At 37.6% G+C, this 17,998-nt stretch overlaps 3 protein-coding genes and 1 long non-coding RNA gene across 6 annotated transcripts; all 4 read right to left on the bottom strand.

The window, feature by feature from the left end:
- Nucleotides 1-3,102: 3,102 nt before the first annotated feature.
- Nucleotides 3,103-5,544, bottom strand: LOC108814500 (uncharacterized). Of its 3 annotated transcripts, XR_001943661.2 has the most exons (5): nt 5,379-5,544; nt 4,386-5,314; nt 3,944-4,248; nt 3,629-3,854; nt 3,103-3,529 (listed from the first exon to the last, which is right to left on the bottom strand). It is a non-coding gene; the product is annotated as an uncharacterized LOC108814500 (long non-coding RNA). The 3 variants fall into 3 exon arrangements; XR_008936381.1 differs by having other exon boundaries at nt 3,629-4,248; XR_008936382.1 differs by having other exon boundaries at nt 3,629-4,248; nt 4,386-5,297.
- A 383-nt stretch (nt 5,545-5,927) lies between these two features.
- On the bottom strand, nt 5,928-6,911 carry LOC108817989 (leucine-rich repeat extensin-like protein 3). The gene has a single exon (XM_018590832.2). It carries the CDS (start codon nt 6,574-6,576, stop codon nt 6,073-6,075), a length of 504 nt encoding a protein of 167 aa, XP_018446334.1. The 5' UTR covers nt 6,577-6,911; the 3' UTR covers nt 5,928-6,072.
- Nucleotides 6,912-7,619: 708 nt separating this feature from the next.
- Nucleotides 7,620-13,947, bottom strand: LOC108817987 (U-box domain-containing protein 51). Its single transcript, XM_056990667.1, is given in 9 exon segments — nt 7,620-7,891; nt 8,787-9,912; nt 9,985-10,086; nt 10,173-10,461; nt 10,547-10,887; nt 10,987-11,048; nt 11,137-11,311; nt 11,313-11,323; nt 12,349-13,947. Coding segments are annotated over 9 exon segments (3,858 nt in total). The 5' UTR covers nt 13,844-13,947; the 3' UTR covers nt 7,620-7,634.
- A 2,045-nt stretch (nt 13,948-15,992) lies between these two features.
- On the bottom strand, nt 15,993-16,725 carry LOC108816090 (17.6 kDa class II heat shock protein). The gene has a single exon (XM_018588661.2). The coding sequence runs from the start codon at nt 16,579-16,581 to the stop codon at nt 16,117-16,119; it is 465 nt and encodes a 154-aa protein (XP_018444163.1). The 5' UTR covers nt 16,582-16,725; the 3' UTR covers nt 15,993-16,116.
- Between the last annotated feature and the right edge of the window lie 1,273 nt (nt 16,726-17,998).

Below are 17,998 nucleotides of genomic sequence, written 5' to 3'. Positions count from 1 at the left end.
TACAATACATGTGGTTTGTTACAATATACATGTTGTGTAACAATGGCATACGAACTATTTGATTTTTTATAAATAATAAATATTATAAATTAATATATTTTTCTTTTAGTTTTGAGTTGGACTGATTAAAAATATGATATAAATTGATAAAATAATAAAATAATAAAATAATAAAATAATACTTTCTTATAAAGTTCTATTTAAATATATATTCTATTATAATCATAAATTAATAATTTATCTTTATAAGAATTTATATAAGTACGAAATAAACATTATATTTTTGATTTTATATTCACAGTAAAATTATATCTATTTTTCTTAACATTTCAATATATTTTGATAATATTTAGTATTATATTTAACACATTTAAATTCTATGAAATATAAAATATACATCAGATAATATAATAAAACAATATGAAAGTCAAACTCTAAAATTTAATTAATGTATATACGGTAAAATCAGTTATTTTCTTAATTTATAAACAAATATATTCAAAAATAGAAAAAATTATATAATTTTTTGGTAAATAATAAAATTAATGAATTATTAAAATAATGAAGTTCCAACATTATTAATTTATAAAAAAATTACTGTATATGTTTTGATGGAAGATTCTTGTAACTTTATCAACATAATTTGTAATGGAATTAAATACGTATTTGATGGAGGAAGTTTCATTGAAATAGAGCATATGTCATACAGTTTACATAATTTGTAATAGAATTAAATACGTATTTGATGGAGGAAGTTTCGTTGAAATAGAGCATATGTCATACAGTTTTAAAAATGTTTCTGAAAAAGCATGCATGCTTTAAGATGCTTTATCGCCGTATTGAATATTTGGTTGTGGCTGAACTTTTTCATGATGAGTCTCTGTTGATTTGTAATTGGTCGGTCCAGTTTTATATTCTATTATATCATTAAACAAAACAAAAGTCATAATATGCTTTGTGCTAGCTAAAATTCTCAAACTAATCTATTCGTAAATCATAATAAGAGAATTAAACTTCATCCAATGTTTTTTTGTTTGACGAACTTCATCTATATTTTATCCCAAAGTTTTTTGGACCACATTAGTTGTAAACAAGCACTATTAACTGATAGTTCACACTAACCATTTTGGAAACTTTAGGAAAATATATCTGCAATCTCATTTCATTTCTTATTTTAAAATAAAGTTTGCAATAATTTTTTTTCTCTAACTCTATTTTTTATAATAAAATAAAAATAATTTACTTTAAAACAGAACAAGTATATTTTTTTACTTATTACTACATTTTTAATTTCAAAATAAGAGTGAAACTGAACTACATTGTGTAATATTTATTTTAAAATAGTTAAATATTGAAGATGCTCTAACTCGCAACTAAAAATATGTATTATTTTGTATTCAAAACTATATTTACATATATGACAATGTTATATGTATTGACAATATATAAAATATAATTCAGTATTTTAATGTATTGCCAATGAGATTTCATTGTAAGATAATGATAAATTTTGTAAAGGGTTTGCCTTTTAATTTGATTAGCAAAAGAGAAGGTGACATCAAAAACATCAAGTAGTAAGTCGGCATCTTAGTAGATAGCCATTCACGTGATAGGAAAACGGAACAATTAATATTTATCAATAATTCATGAGAGAGATTTGAGTTTTTTTTTTCTTTCTCCTCTTTGTTTTTATACCGTTCTATCTCTTCCATTCGGCTATAAAAAGGCCCGACAGGTCTCAGTTTATCCCACATCCAAAGATAGAGAGATGTAAGGTCTAGAGTCTTCATTAATTTTTCCTGATAGAACAATGATATATAACTCTATGATCTTCAAAGTTATATTAGTTATACATATATATGTATCTTATGTGTGTGCATAAGAAAGTAGATTTGTCAGTTAAATTGATTGATTTCGACAAGCCAAGGTTTTCGAGTTGGGTCACATGCTCTCTCTCTTCCATCGAAGGTAAGAGAGGAGGTGACAGAAGAGAGTGAGCACACATGGTGGCTTTCTTGCATTTTTTTTTCTTAAATTAGGGTTTCATGCTTGAAGCTATGTGTGCTTACTCTCTCTCTGTCACCCCTTCTCTCTCTTTTCTTTTGAAAATGGTTAATTATATCTGGTAAAAGATCTATATTTGGTTTGATTATTTTAAGGTTCTATGCTTAATTATACTAACATCAAATTGATAAAAGTAATTTGAGGTAACAAGCGTAGGTATCTCTTGTGGAAGGTTGAATTCTGCTCCCAAGCAGCCAACCTGGAACTTTGTCGGGGAACTGGATTATCAAAAACTGGTTCCTGACCAAAAGACTGTGCAAAAGGTCGAAATTTTCTAATTAACAAAAAGGTAATGATATGAGAAGTTTGCAACTGGATCTAGTTTTAATTATTTAGCTATGTGTTTACAATTATATTGATCAAATAATTTGGTTTCATGATTATAGTATATGCAGAATTTCCAGTTTTAATATAATACAGCTGGACTTATACAAATGCCTCCATTCGGTTTATGCGGCCAATCAACTCAGACGCACACTCACACCTGGTACAAAAAGAAAAAGAGGACTGTGGAAAGCTTGAGGATGATCAGGGATGTCTTGCTGCGAATTGTATTTCATTTCTCATAGACAATATGGATTAGTTAGCTAATTATGTGAATGAAGATTTGAGATAGTTTTTCGCTTGTAAGTAAACGATATTCTTAAGAATTAGGGTTCGTCAGTTGTCATCCTCTATGTATTGTACTGTACAAATTAAATTATACAAGATCATGTATCTATTTGGCTAAGGTCCAGTAGTTTATGTTTCCTTCATTGGTTCATTATATATATATATATATATATAGTTTTAAAACAATATAGTTTTTTCATAGCGATTGTGTGAGACAATTCTCAAATTTATGCAAACTACATATTTTTCCATGCTTTGTAAGAACATAAAACTGAAGTAACTAATCATGTGGCATATTGTTAAACAAATAAATATGAATTGCATCTGATTACTACTAACCAAAATAAACTCAACTAATTAACGAGCTTCGTAATCTTTTAATTAGTTTGTTAAAAATTGTTTAGATTTATAAAGCTTGGTATAGAATTTAGGTAAAAACATATTCTTTCTTGAATGAGTGTTAATACATGGAAATATAAATCAGAGAAAAATACAACTTTGTGATGTTTGAATGTAATATCAATATGAAAGATATAGAAAATTCTCAAGGCTCATGTGGTGTTGTCTCAGGAATCTGCAAGGGAATAGGACTGTTCTCTTCTTTTTCTTTCTGCGTCTCCACTTGTTTCTCTTCGACTGGGAGGCCACCGTCCTCTGATACACTCGTTACATCGGTGCTGATGGTCTTTGCTAGCTAGTTTTGGATGGTTCTGGAGAGGAGGAAGCCGCTAAGATGCGACCTAGACCATCCTATGCGTTCTTGGCATCCATAACGATACTGGCACCACTAGGCTTAACACCGGACAAAGCATGTGGCGCAGTGTGGAAAAAACCACCTGTAACAACAACGAACCTAAAAGACGTTCCAAAAAACTGAATTACTTGCACTCCTAGTTAGACATGTAAACGGTGGTTACTGACTCGTTACTTAATGATAGATGTAAAATTGTACCTCCACAAAAGCTCGGCAAAGTGAAAGGAAGGGATTGAATTCATTGAGCCGAAGCATCCGAGTTGTGTTGTATCTTAGTAAGGACTCCTTACTAAGGAGTCAGAGACGGTGATCAATTCATGAGCAATAATAACATTCTCATTTTCTTTAACATTACTCTTCAAAAAGAGGAGGAAGCAAACCCCAGAAGTCTAGCCCAACCCATGCATGCCCCATAGCACATGTACTGGTGTTGTCATGAGAAGAAAGTAAAATGTCAAGCAGAGTTTAACACTGTATCGAAAAGTAAATACATGAGATGCAAAAGAACTCAACCATGCACTGAACCAAAATATTTGATAGAGATCCTCCTTCAGTGAATCTTTAGGAGCATAATCTTCAGAGTCTTCAGGTGCGATGTTATTTGATTCATGGGCCCAGGTAAAACAGCAGTCCACCATCCTAATTTTCTTCACTCCCCGATGTATCATCAGCAAAAATAGCTCGATATTGATTAACTAACTACATCAAATAGATACATTCTGTGACAGTTTATCATGTCTTTTAAAATATTCACGAGCATTTTTCTGGTCTAGATCCTCGAGAATTCCAGTTAGCCATGCCTCCCGGCATCTTAAGAACTGCACAGGTAAGAAGAACCATTCAGAAGTGAAGGCATAGATTACAGAATGAAGAGCCCGATCCACAAAAAGAAAAAAAAGACAAAACAATTAGAGAATAAACTCAAATGATTGTAGTGTATGTCAAAATAGTTCACCTGTAATCGCATTTCACACTCGCCAAAGACTTCTATTCGACGTAGGTATCCAATAATCCGGTGACATTTTGGCAATACAGAGCAGCAACAATTGATTGAGCATCCTAGATTGCTAAGCTTAACCATATAGTTCACCGAATACAAACAAACTAGATATTATCGATATAAATATGCTTCATCAAAGTTCCCGTTTTCTCAAGCATCTGATAACGACACAATTCATTATGCAGAGAGCAGTTAGAAGTTGCTTAGAATGATTAGATATTAATATCTTTTCTCCCAAGGTAGCTTGTTGTCCATAAGCTGAGGAATCTCAAGCAATTCAAAAGAAGAGCCACCAAAGCTTGGTTCATATTCCTCTTCTCAAGAATGTCGATAAACTCTGTGCACACAGACGTTAGTCTCGGGTCTTGGCCAAATCTGCAAAAGAAGAGAGGATGATCTACGTAGATAGAGATGTACGCAAGAACCTATAGAAGCCTCAAAGCTACATTCCTAAACCAATGTATTCATTCACTTATTATCCTCAAGAAGATTAGCTGACTGCTAGACTTACAATACAACAAGTTCAATCTCACACAAAACTATGGAACCTGAATACAAGATCGTTCACTCATGCCTAGCGAATGCCAATTTGATAGGGAGCGACAAAATGTATAACTTAACTAGAGACTCCAGATGCTTTTTTTTTTTTTTTTTTTGAACAACCCGGTATATCCTGGCCCACCCACCGAAGTGAATCCGTGAATGCACGTAACAGCCTAAGGCTGGAGCAGCCGTATGTTAAATTTTGCCTCCAATTGCTAGTGGGATTCCGGCCGAAGCTCCCGCAAGCAAAGTATCTGCGGCGGTGGTACCTCTTGCCTTTGCTTCTGGAATCCGATCAGCGTCTACGCGAAGTAGCTCTGGCTCCTTCAAAGTTCAGTAACCTTCACGATACATTCAGAGATCCATGATGGAGAGAGCAGAGAAGCGAAGCGAAGAGAGAGATACCTTGTGGAGACGATCAAGTGTGGAGGAGAGGAGCTCGGACACGTACGGTTGCTGGGAGGCGGAAGCGAGAGAGAGAGAGCAAACTCGCCGTCGCCTCCGGCGGAGACATCTCTCCAACCTCTGTTGACTGTTGCCATTTCCAAAATCTCGTAGAACAATGTTATTTCATTTTCTCCCTATCTATACTATTTTTCAAAAGTATATATCCAAAATAGAATTTGAAAATTAAAATTTGAAAAAATAGTTAAAAATAAAAATATAATACTGTAAGGTTTTCTGAATTTTTAATAATTTCGAATTTCAATTTTTTTTGTTACTTTTTATATTTAATTTATATACAATAAATTATATAAGGATATCTATTTTTTGCTTATTTACGAAATTATTTATAGAAAAAAAAACCAATGTCTCACATTGTTATATACGTTTTCTCTCATAATCCCTCCCTTTTCATATAGAATTTACATTTGCGTGTCCCTGCAAGTTGTTGGTGTAGGACTAATGCAATCTTTCGTACGTGACAAAATAAACATGATAACATTCATTTGTAGTCGATATAGCCAATGATGCATACTTTGATGTTGGCGTCTGCTATTTGATATTTAATATCGCATTTGATGAAAATAAGCAAATCTTATATATTACACCAAAAAATGAATAAACAATGAGAGGAGTAACAATACAGAGGCGTCTTTCACACTAACGAACCGTTGAGGAAAATAGATAGAGAAAATACAAAAAGTGAGAGCAAGAAAGAAGAAGAAAAGAGAGGAGTGGCATGCGATGCCGTGTAGAAATAGAAATAAGGATATGGGTAAGGAGAACGTTGTCCTTGTGACTGTCCCTTCGGCGACGAAGGCTGTGATGGCGGGGATGGTGGCGAGCCTTTTACATCTGAAGAAAGGGGTGGAGGTGGTGGTGTGGACTGAAAATAGTAAAATCTTGGTGGCGGCGGATGGATGACTGTGATAAACGGTGGAGGTGAAAGCGGTGGTGGCGGTGGTGGACAGGATGAAGGCAGTGACGGAGGCGGAGGTGGTGATGTGGAAGGAGACGGTTTAGAGGGAGGAGGAGAGCAAATGGTGGGACATGTGGAGCATTCACTGATGCAAAAAGGAGCCAGGACATCTGTTTGCTCGGACAGTGATGATGCAACTAGCATGACCACGATGCTGCTGATGATGATGAGACGACGCATTTTGATGATCTAAAAATTAGTGGTTAGAGTGGAAATGTTAATTGCTTACTCTGTCGACATTTATAAATCACTTGGTGGGTTTGATAAGATATCATGATAAACTGTGTTTTGCTGGAAAGTTAAACACTAAAACTGCGAATATTAAAAAGTTCAAAATGATAATGTAAGTTAAGTTACATACTGTTTTCTTTCTTCTATGTTAATAATGTAAACATAATTTTGCAATTAGCTTAACAAATTTACAAATGATACTGAATTTTTGACTATAAAACACGACTTTGTGCTTAAAACATCAAATTGATTATGTGGGATATTATATTTCTGCTTAGGTGAGAAAAAATATGCCAAAGATTTAACAGGAGTTGGAGGTGAAAGTGGGATGCCATTATGTATTGAGTTAGGAGATTCCTTTCTCAACGTACACTCAAAAAACCTATCTAGTGAGAACCAAAAAGTTAACACACTCTCCGAATCCCTCTTTTTGTTCTGTCACTGTTCTTTTATACTTTGCTTTTTCAAAGTTGGCTTTGTATCAATTCCAAATATTGGCATCGATTGATCCTTTCATCTTTAATATATTCTTCTTATATTTTTCATATTTGTTTTACAGTCTCTTTTCACTTTGAGAATCAAGTGGCATTTGTAGTTGTAGTCGGTGGCTTTTGTATAAACATCAAATTAACCTCTAGTAAACGCAGGTACATAGAATGCCAAAACGGATCAACGCCAGCCAGCAACTTTCGGCAAGCTTTCCAGCAAGTCCATTCACCTACTTACCAAATTGAAATCACCTGAAGCTATCTATTAGTGATTTTTATTTGTTTATTCTAAATTTTAGGAGGAAACCAACAAAAAAAAGTTTCGAATCTACTAAATTGAAACCAGTCAACGATGTTTTGAGTATTCCCACATTTTAGTCGGGTGAATATAATGTACGTACGAAACATTTACATTTGGATAGATGTACATGGAACATGGTACAAAACATGGAGATGAAGGAGTGTGATGTAAGAACATCATCATCAATTTAATTGAATCGTTTGGAAGTCTTACAATATTTAGTCATCAAGTTTCTCGGGTGAACAAAGGCAAATAAAATTACTACAAGCGAAGACACGTTTGTGTACCAACTTACATTCATGTATACATTCATGACAAAAACTAACTATATCTCCACTATGACTTTCAGGGATGTTCGGACGATCTTCATATGTAAACTGATCTTCTCTCTCAAAATCAATTTGAGGACTTTGTGCAGAATTGGAAGAAGATGGTTTCTCTTTTGAATTAGATTTTCCCATAATATTTGATGCATCTATAAAAAAAAATTATCAAAAGATATAGTGAACAACACATCATGTTTATTATTAAAGCGTATATATATTTGTTTATCCTAAGTAAATGAGTATAACTTACATGAGGAAAAGATAATCAGAAAAACGAAAAACAAAACTCTCGTCATTTGTTATTAAAAATTTCAATCTTCAAAAAAAAATTGAATGCAATACTGTCTTTCTCTTGTGGTGATGGATTGTGGAGTCACTAAAGTTAAGATAATATCATACTTATAGGTTTCGTATTTGATACAAAACAGCTTGATGTAAACAACAAAAAAAGTTACAAAAGAGTTAATGTTCTTATCAACTCTTTTGTCGTCATATTGGAGTTAGAAAACTATACCTTATCAGCTATTTAATGAGAAAGTATCGTAACGGTGCCTAAACAATATGTATAAATAATGTAACGGTGTCTTGAAATACCATACCAAACTGGATATGTAACTTAGGAGGAACAGAGAGATAACGCTTGAATAAATCAATAGTTTCATCTTAATTAGGATACGAGAAGTGGGAACACATGAACCATTGCCTTTTTGTTCAATATATACTTTTAAACCGAGAGCCAGAAAGGTGGAAGTATTATGTTACAGATATATTTATAATATTGACAAATTTATATCTTAATTTAGACCATCTCTGGATGGCACTTCACTTACCACTTTCTTTCTTGAGAAGCAAGCAATCTCTCTATTGGTTCCTCATAGAAGTCTTCAAATAATTAATAAATGTATGATCTCCAGACCCAGCTGCTAATTCTGGCCTCCTAATGAATAATACAGCATACAAATTAAAGCGTAACAAAATAAGGTTTTAGTAAATATTAAAAAAAATGTGTTTGGGGTTTTATTATATGTATATCATAATATATACCTGATTCATTGTCCATGCCCAAGTTTCTTAACCTGACAAGCTCTGGAACGATATCTTTCCCAAGATCTGGTCTATCTTTCTTACTTAGCTCTGCACATTTTAGACACAACTTAGCAAAATTTATAGCTTCTTCGACAGGCCAATCAGGCACGACCGGGTCAAGCATATCATTGAAAGTTCCTTTATCGATCGCCCTCGACACATGATGAGCCAGACCCATCGGATTCTTGGCAGTGATGATCTGAAGCAGCATTATCCCTAACGAATATATGTCTGACTTCGTGGTTAACTTCCCTGTCTGCTGGTACTCAGGGTCTATGTAACAAAACGTTCCTGCTGCAGATGTCATGTGGTATTGCGTGACGTTATTAGCCACCGACGCAGGGACTAGCCGAGCTAGTCCAACGTCACTTATCTTGCTCACATAGTTTCTATCTAAGAGTATATTGGCAGGTTTTAGGTCACGGTGAACAAGAGGCTCTGGCTTTGTTTGGTGAAGGAAGGAGAGTGCAGTAGCGATCTCCGCCGCTATTTGGAACCTTTTCCTCCAAGAAAGAGGCGGCGAGTTCCCTCTACGGAAGAGTCTATCCTCTAGGCTCCCATTCTCCATGAACTCATACACCAAGCACCCGTATTCAGGACAAGCGCCGAGGAGAAGAACCATGTGAGGATGTCTGATGCAACTCAGAACCTCGACCTCTTGTTGAAACTGTTTCTTTCCTTGAGCAGCATCAGGTCTCAAGACTTTAATAGCGACAGGAGTGTGATCTAGCGTGCCTTTATAGACTGGTCCGTATCCTCCTTCTCCTACTTTCATGTTGCTTGCGAATCTGTCAGTGGCTTCTTCGATCTCTTCTATGGTGTACTTCCTGTACCGGACATCGTTCTGTACCAAAGCATTAAGCGCGCGGTCTTTCTCCTGACACTCTCTTCTTGCTTTCATCTCTGCTTGCTTCCTTCTTTGTCCTTCAAGGTCAGCCATCCTCTGCGCTTTCTCGGCTGCTTCCATTGCAGCTTTGCACTTGGCCTTCTCCATCTCCGCAACAGCCAGGGCTGCCTCTTCAGCACTCCTAGCTTCCTCGAATCTTCGAGCTTCTTCCTTTTTCCACATATTAAGCTCATTTGCCTAGAGTAACATAAAGTATTAGATAGCAGCAAGACATCAACTAGCTATGTTTCACACCTATATATATATTACCGTCTTTTTTGCATTAAGTGCTTCTTTGCAAGCAGAGCTGTACATGTCCATGGTTTGCCTGAGTTCAAGCTTTAACCTTTTCATCTCAGCTTCAACATCTCTCTGCATATAATAACCATCTCCAACCATTTAAATGCATACTGATGTTTTACATCATAAACAAAGTATTTGATTTAGCGTTAACATACAGTTGATTGTGAAGCTGATTCATCAGAAGAGCCAGATGCACCAATGAAATCATAATTATGAGCACTTAGATCAATGGAGCCCGTCATGAGGGACCCACCACCATCCGATTCATCAGAAAACGAACCACGTCCCACAGGGTTCCTTTGACCATTATTTGTCTGCTTAAAATCATAATTAAAGTCCAACGATCCATTTGCAGCACTTCTCCGCCTTTCCCTAGCAGTATTGAACCCATTGTCATGATGATGATACCTCTCCGGAGTTGCGTTTCTTGAATTACGCTGTCCCCTACAATGTCTCAAGAACCGAACTTTTAAAAACCCTTGTTGTGTGACAAAACAAACATATAAGATAAAGAAACCATGTTGGTTACCTAGGCAAGGGATCTTGGTCAGGGTCAGGTAGATTTTGGAGATGAAATGTGGACGAAGGTGCACGAGGTGGGACAAGCGTATTGGTGATAGGCCTTTGAGCTGCTCGCGAAGACTGAACTTTGCCTTTGGAGATGACGTACATGGAACAAAAATCGGGCGTTGATTTGAGAATGGAAGCTGCAACGTCGTGGGACTTGGTGAACTTGAGAGATCTAGCGAATGGGTTCTTTGAGGACGATGATGATCCCACCACGATGTTGCTCACAAGGTTCTTGTTAACGTAATTCAGTACTGCTCTCGCAACGTCGGTATCTTCTAGAATAACCTCCATCATTGAAATCTAATAAAAAACACATGCAAAGAAACACAAAATCAACTCCGTACGTACGGTTTGAATGCATGTAATAAAGGGTAGAAGAAAAAAAGACAGTTTGTTTACCCCTTTTCGCGCGCAATAACCTCTGTACGGAATAAAAAGCTGATTCAATTCATCGTCTCCATCTACAGCGATAAGTTGTACAATTTAGAATTATTATTGAACAATATTTGGGAATTAATAAATATAAAAACTGAGAAGAAGATACCCTACGGTTTGAACTTTTAAGACGAACATGGACAAGAATCATGTTGGGGCTGTTGATCATGTTGAAGAGATGATCCACGGCCCAACGAACAGCGAAATGACTGTTCTTGTCTTTGTCAATGGCGACCACCGTCGAGTTAGCTGGCGCGTGCCCATCTTCCGATGAGTAACGAGCCATTTTTTATCAATCGAACTACAGAGGAATAATCCTCGATATTATATAGTAATATTATTAAATAGATGTAATTAATATAATTTGTCACCAGACGTAGTGTCTGGGAACACGCAGACGAAAAGAAGAGAAGACGAGAGAAAGAAGATGGTCTCTATCTTTCTTTCTTCTCTGGTCTAACTTTCTCTCTTCTCTTCTTTCCTTGTTTGTTTCAATGGCTGTTGCTGGAAGATTTGATTAAACAACCTTTCTTCCTTGCAAGAAATTCAGAGAAAATGCCGGGCGTCAAGATTTATTGTCAACCATTGTTTTTGAAGTTTCTTTTTTAAGGTGGTGGTTCTCTATTTCTTCTTTAGTTTTTGTATTTTCTTTTTCCAAAATTCTAGAATGCAAATACGTATATATTTTTTTAAAGAAATCCCTTTAGTAAGTTTTTAGTTCTTTCTGCTTTCAAATATACACCGAACCAATTTTGAAATTGTAAAAAGAAACATTTTTATTATTTAGTTAGTTAATATGATGCATAGTCTCAACTTTCTACCAAAGTTTTCTAATAAAGGCATTAAGAGCGGAAAATTAAGTCTTATCTCGCCGGTCGGTTTGCATCTGATCGGTGGATCCGACAAGGAAATGGCTATGATTGGTTGAGCCGCTCGCTGAATATGAACCACTAGACAGACGAATGATGCCACAAGACTAGCAACAATATGAAATGCGTATCGTTTTGCAACGAAGTAGCATGCATGTTTTTGAAGCACCATAGCACAAAAGGGTAAAACCAACCTAGCTTGTTGGCTCATCTCAGTGATATCACATTACAAAATACCAAATAATGAAATCTCACTGAGCTATTATACATTCTTGCTTGTAGTATGTATATATAATATATAATGTAAGTTTCCTCTATTGCCTTAAGAACATCTGTTATGTAAAAGGTACAATACAATATGCATAAACCAAAGAATCAAAGTGAGTTTTGTTTTAGCTTATTGGAGGAGAAACTGTAACAACATTTTCCATGATCGTTAGTTATAGGAAAGAAGTACCCGCGAGTCCATGGTGCAATAGATTATGTGAGATGGTATCTCTCGCCTTCATTGCATTAACCGATCTCAATGCGTTTTCAGGCAAAACCTCATCATCAACCACTTCAACCATCAGCTCCGGCTCCATCCTCTCCCCTCTGATCTCACATATGTTGTGCAGCACACAGCACGCCCCCAAAACCGTAGGCAAATCTTGCAGCTTCACTTCAGTCCGCTTCTGCAGACACGCCCACCGTCCTTTTAACCTCCCAAACGCTTCTTTAGCCACTCTCTGCACCTCACTCATCTTCTCGTTAAACGCGTGCTGCGTCCACGTCAAGTTCTGCTGCGTGTACGGAACCAAAACCCAGTCTAGCAACGGGTGACCCGGTCCACCAGCGACCCACAACCCTTTCAAAAGACCTCCGTTGTTAGCTCTCTGATACAACAATGACTTCTCTAACACCTTATCATCAGACATTGACCCGGGCCATCCTATACACAAGTCAGTAAAAACCCCGCTTGGGTTCACAACGGCTTGGATCGTGATCGAGTACGAAGTCTTTTGGTTCCTCTCCGTATGCCTCTTGTTGAAATAAGAAGCTACACTGATCTTAGGAGCTATGATCGGAATGTGAGTCGTGTACATGGACCCAACGATATTCGGAATACCCGAAATCGATTCGTACGTTTCTCTAACGTTCCTTAGAGACTCGTCGTCAGGCCACTGAAGGTACTTAGGCATCAGAACTTCTTTGATCGCTTTACATACCTCGAGAACGAGCTTGTGGCAGGTCGAGATCCCTAACCCGAACTTCTTCGACACGAGGCGTAGCGGCTCCCCCGTGGCTAATCTCCAGACGCAGACCGCGACTCGCTGACGCACGGGAATCGCGTTTCTCAACGCGGTGTCTTCTTTCGCGACCGCGGCGTTTAGTTCCTCGCAGATCAGCTCAAACGTCGATTTGGACATCCGAAACGCTTTTTTGAAATCGTCTTCTGGATAATCCGAACGGTTACACTCTTCCCACCAGGCCCGGCTTCGATCCTTGACCCATAACCGCCTCTGCTGACCCGTACCCGTACCGTGAACCGATCCGGTTATCTCGCTGCTCTCCGCTTCGGCTGCGGAGACGGAGGCGACGGCGACGGCGGCGCGTGAGGCGCGTGATTTCTTCCGATCGATGTCACCGCTCTCCTCGGCGTCGGCGTAGTGATCGGCGAGATCGGAGTAGAAATCGGACATGGTTCTTGCTCGTTTCCGGTAGTTAGACTGGAGCTGGGACATTTCGCGGCGGGAAGCGGCTTCCTGGCTCTTCTTCTGGCTCTCCTCCTCCATCAAGAGTAAGGAAGTGAAGAATCCCTTGAGGTTGTTTTTGCTGTCGTCGTGGCTTCTCTTCGTCTGAGTCTGGCTATCTACCTCGCCGTCGAAGACATTACAGACTTCTTCTTCTTCTTCTTCTTTTTCCTCGTCGTCGATTCCTTTCCGGGAAACGGCGGAGGAGGCGGCTTTCATCGACGGATTGTGTTCGTTTAGTGAGTTTTGGTTTCGGACAAAAAGGTCTTTGGTTTGGATTGGAAGAGAAGATAACTTTCCTTTGGTTCATAAATAGATTATTATCTCAGACAAGACTTTGAAACTTGTGGGATGTGTGTGTGAACACGCAAGTTTGACTTTACTAGGCCACCACCTCTTTTTCTTTTCCAATATTATTTTAGTTCCCCCATTATTTATTAGTGTTACTCATTTTTGTTTTTCTTTTGTTACATTCTTTAGTTGTTTTAGATATTATGTTTATACAGAAATGACAGGAGCTATGTATTTTAGGTGATTCAGATTTTGAAGCAAACTATATGAAACCTGTTTTTACAACAAAAAAAAAATCGAAGCAATTGCTTGTGGCGACTCGTAATATGAAAATTGTAAATGATAAACTAAAAAATTGTATTCCTAGTTGATAAAATTAGGAATATACAAAATATAACCTACTGAATAAATAAATATATGTATATATATGTATTTTTTCTCTTCGCTACATGAATCAATTTATTGTGCTACTAGCCTACTAGACAATACTGTAGATGCAATTATCAATTCATATGTTCTGCTACTTGCCCAGTGTGAACTAACTATTTTCGTAAATCAGCAATATTGTGTACGTTATTTCTAGATTCAGGTAGTTTGTAATATCATTATAGTATGTTCCCAACTATCCCATTTTGATAATCGATGTTGAGATGAGGAACGATAAAATAGTGAGTCTTCTCTCGTTCAGATGTAACATTCGGTTTGGGAAAAGGTGAGTCTTAGATATAGACATCTCTCTCCACCACTCTTTTATTGTTATTATTTTTGTTTTAACTTTTGTCAACAACATTTTATAAACGTTGTTATACACTTGTGGAGTGGATGTTCACACACATCTCTTATAGATGAACCGGATAATGTTTATTTATAATATTAAGATCTCGAACGATTGTACCGAGAAGCTAAGAAAGCAGTGTGAACACGTTGAGGAAGTATCGGACATTGGTGAGTTTTATTTTTGGCGGTGCGGCAAGTTAGGTGGCAGATGGAGACTTTTGGTCCCATGCCTTTGTTACTTTTTTCTCTGTGTCTAACTAGTCATTACGGTATCTCCTTGTATTTAAATATTTGTTCAAAACTTATATATAGTGGCCTCTTCCATCCTCGCCTAGATTCACTTTATTGTTTTTTGCTTAATCAGCAAATAACTGATTAGTTTTTTTCTTTAAAAGACTAATTAATCTTCTCAATATACAATCGCTATCTGAATTTTACACTGATCAGAGTCGAAAGACTCAAACAACAATTCTTCCATCTTTATTCCTACAACGTTACAATAGCTGGGGGCAGCTTACATGAGAATGTGCTCTTTCCAATGCCAAATCATAAATACAGAAACAAAGTTCTCTCTCTTCTTATAGTATCGACATCATACAAAGAAATAGCTAAGTTGACTACAGATTTTCTGCTTCTTTAGTGTTCGTAGATGTCAGTCAATTCAAATAGTAACGAAAATTGGAAAATGAATGAAACCAGAGTATTACGAATTTACGCATAGAGTTGGCCTAAAACTCGATAAAGGGAAGAGTACTTCACTGCAAACTATTGGACCCGATTTATTTGATATGTGGACCAGAATTGTAACAAATTACATGGGCTAAGAACAATGATGGGCTTTATATTGGACAACAAAAATTATTGGCCTTAAACCATTTATAAAAGAAACAGTTCAGTGAATCTATCATAGCTAATTTGTCGAACAAAACAATTGCATCACACCGCTTCGAAAGATGGAGCCGTGGATGAGAACTTAGATTTTATGACTAGACTTCGCTTGTTTAACGAAATAATCGATCCTCGACTTGAGGGTGATTATCCTGTGACCGCCGCGAAGTGGATGGGCACACTCATCCACAGATGCACCGACGACAAGTATATGCGATCGTCCACGCAACAAGTTTTGGATGTTCTGAACTACATTGCGGAGACTTACTAGTACCCTCACCAAATGAGTTTGGTTCTAAAATGTAAACATTTTATAACTGGTTTGCCATTGTGTTTTGAAAGACTGAACAAAAAGTAGCCTAACTAAAATTCGTAGCATCGTTCTTCCTGTCACTGATCTCTCCCGTCAGCATATAAAAACAGAGCACCTTTTATTTTACTTTAGAACACATGCGCGAGTATTTGACACGGATTACGTACAAACCGGAAAACTAAACAGACATACGACAGAACCGAAAGAGAAAAAACCAGCAAGCTCAAGCGACCTGGACCTGAATAGTCTTCGGCTTCTTAGGCTCAGGAGGAGGAAGCTTCCCAACCGTCACTTTCAACACACCGTCGTTACAAGCAGCAGAGATCTTCTCCAGATCCGCGTTCTCAGGCAACTGAAACTTCCTCATAAACTTCCCCATCCTCCTCTCCATCCTCACGTACTTAACTCCCTCGCTCTCCTTGTTCTCCCTCTTCCTCTCTCCGCTCACCACGAGCACGTTGTCGCTCTCGACCTGAACCTTGATCTCGTCTCCTTTGATTCCCGGCATGTCCACCACGAAAGCGAACGCGTCAGGCTGCTCGATGACGTCAGCAGGCGTAGCAGCCATCGCCTTCTGGTCTCGCATGTAAGCTCTCGACGGGTTGTTGCGGGTCTTCTCGTTGTGCTCTTCGGGGACTTCGAGCATGTCTTCGAGGATTGAGATGATAGGAAACCTTGCGAAATCCATAGTGTGAACTGATTTACGTCTTTGCTCTGATGCTTTCTGATGATATTTTTGTTTGTCTTTTAACTGGTTAGAGATGGTGAGATACTTGTGGGATTTAAATAGGAGAGTGAAGACGGATTGTTCTAGAGAGATGTAGACAGAGTTTATCACTCGGTCTGATATTTTTTTAAGTTTGAAGCGGTTCTGTTTCTGTTCGAGAAGCGTCTTGATCGTTCTCTCTCTTTTGAAAATGTAATTCGTTTTGGGTAAATATGGGCTTTTACAAAAAACATATGGACTTTTACGTCTACAAAAAACAATATGGGCTTTTACGTCAGGATTCCTGAGGCCTATCAACAATTTTTGTCCGATCAAGACAATTGGTTTTGGAGCTCTTTTCTTTGTATTAAACGTATCAGTCACATTTTAGCTATGCTTAAGAGTTAAGACCATACATTATGCTTTCATTACATGCTCTGTTGTCTCTGATATGTATGTATGTATGTCCACAATCATAAATCCAGCCATCTTGATTAATGAAAAAGATCAACGAGAAACCGTTGTAATACGACTGAACCGAACCGCAACCGCGGCTTTGTAGAGTGATGAAGAATTTTTTTTTAAAAAAAAAAAATTAAGACGCAACCGCATATTTGGGAAGTAATTGTTAAGGAAATAGACAAGAGTAGAGGGCTCAATATGTAAATACATAATTCTATAGTTTTTACCCTACTTGTAATACCGTATATATACTCTGTACATGTTTAATAAAAGAATACATTCAACGTAATCTTCATATGGTATCAGAGCAGGTTAATTAACCTAAGCCGCCATCTTCTTCTTTTTCAAAATTTTCTCTTCTTCTTCCCCACCTCAACGATGTCTGGCTCAACACCCTCACCCACTTCCATGGTTGAAACCATCACTGTTTCAAATACCACAACGCTTCTTCACATCAATATGACGAATGTCACAAAGCTTACTGCTTCTAACTTCCTCATGTGGAGCCGCCAAGTCCATGCTCTCCTCGAAGGATACGATCTTGCGGGTTACGTTGATGGCTCGCTTGAGATCCCTTCCCCGACGATCACCATTGACGCGGAAACCACCGTCAATCCACTCTTCACTTTGTGGAAGAGACAAGATCGTCTGATCTTCAGCGCCCTCCTCGGCGCCATCACCACCACGCTGCAGCCTCTTCTCTCCACCGCGAACACGTCGGCCGAGATCTGGAGCACGCTGTCGTCGACGTATGCGAAGCCTACACGGGGACACATCAATCAACTGCGACAACAACTGAAGTACTGGACGAAGGGAACTAAGTATATTGATGAGTACTATCAAGGTCTTACCACAAGATATGATCAACTTGCATTGCTTGGGAAAGCCATTGATCTTGAAGATCAAATCGAACAGCTACTAGAAGGCTTACCCGACG

Source organism: Raphanus sativus, chromosome 7 (assembly GCF_000801105.2).
Source record: "Raphanus sativus cultivar WK10039 chromosome 7, ASM80110v3, whole genome shotgun sequence".
In the NCBI taxonomy this organism is placed as follows: domain Eukaryota; kingdom Viridiplantae; phylum Streptophyta; class Magnoliopsida; order Brassicales; family Brassicaceae; genus Raphanus; species Raphanus sativus.
Note: the sequence above shows the minus strand (reverse complement) of the source record. Positions and strands in the feature narration are given on the sequence as shown.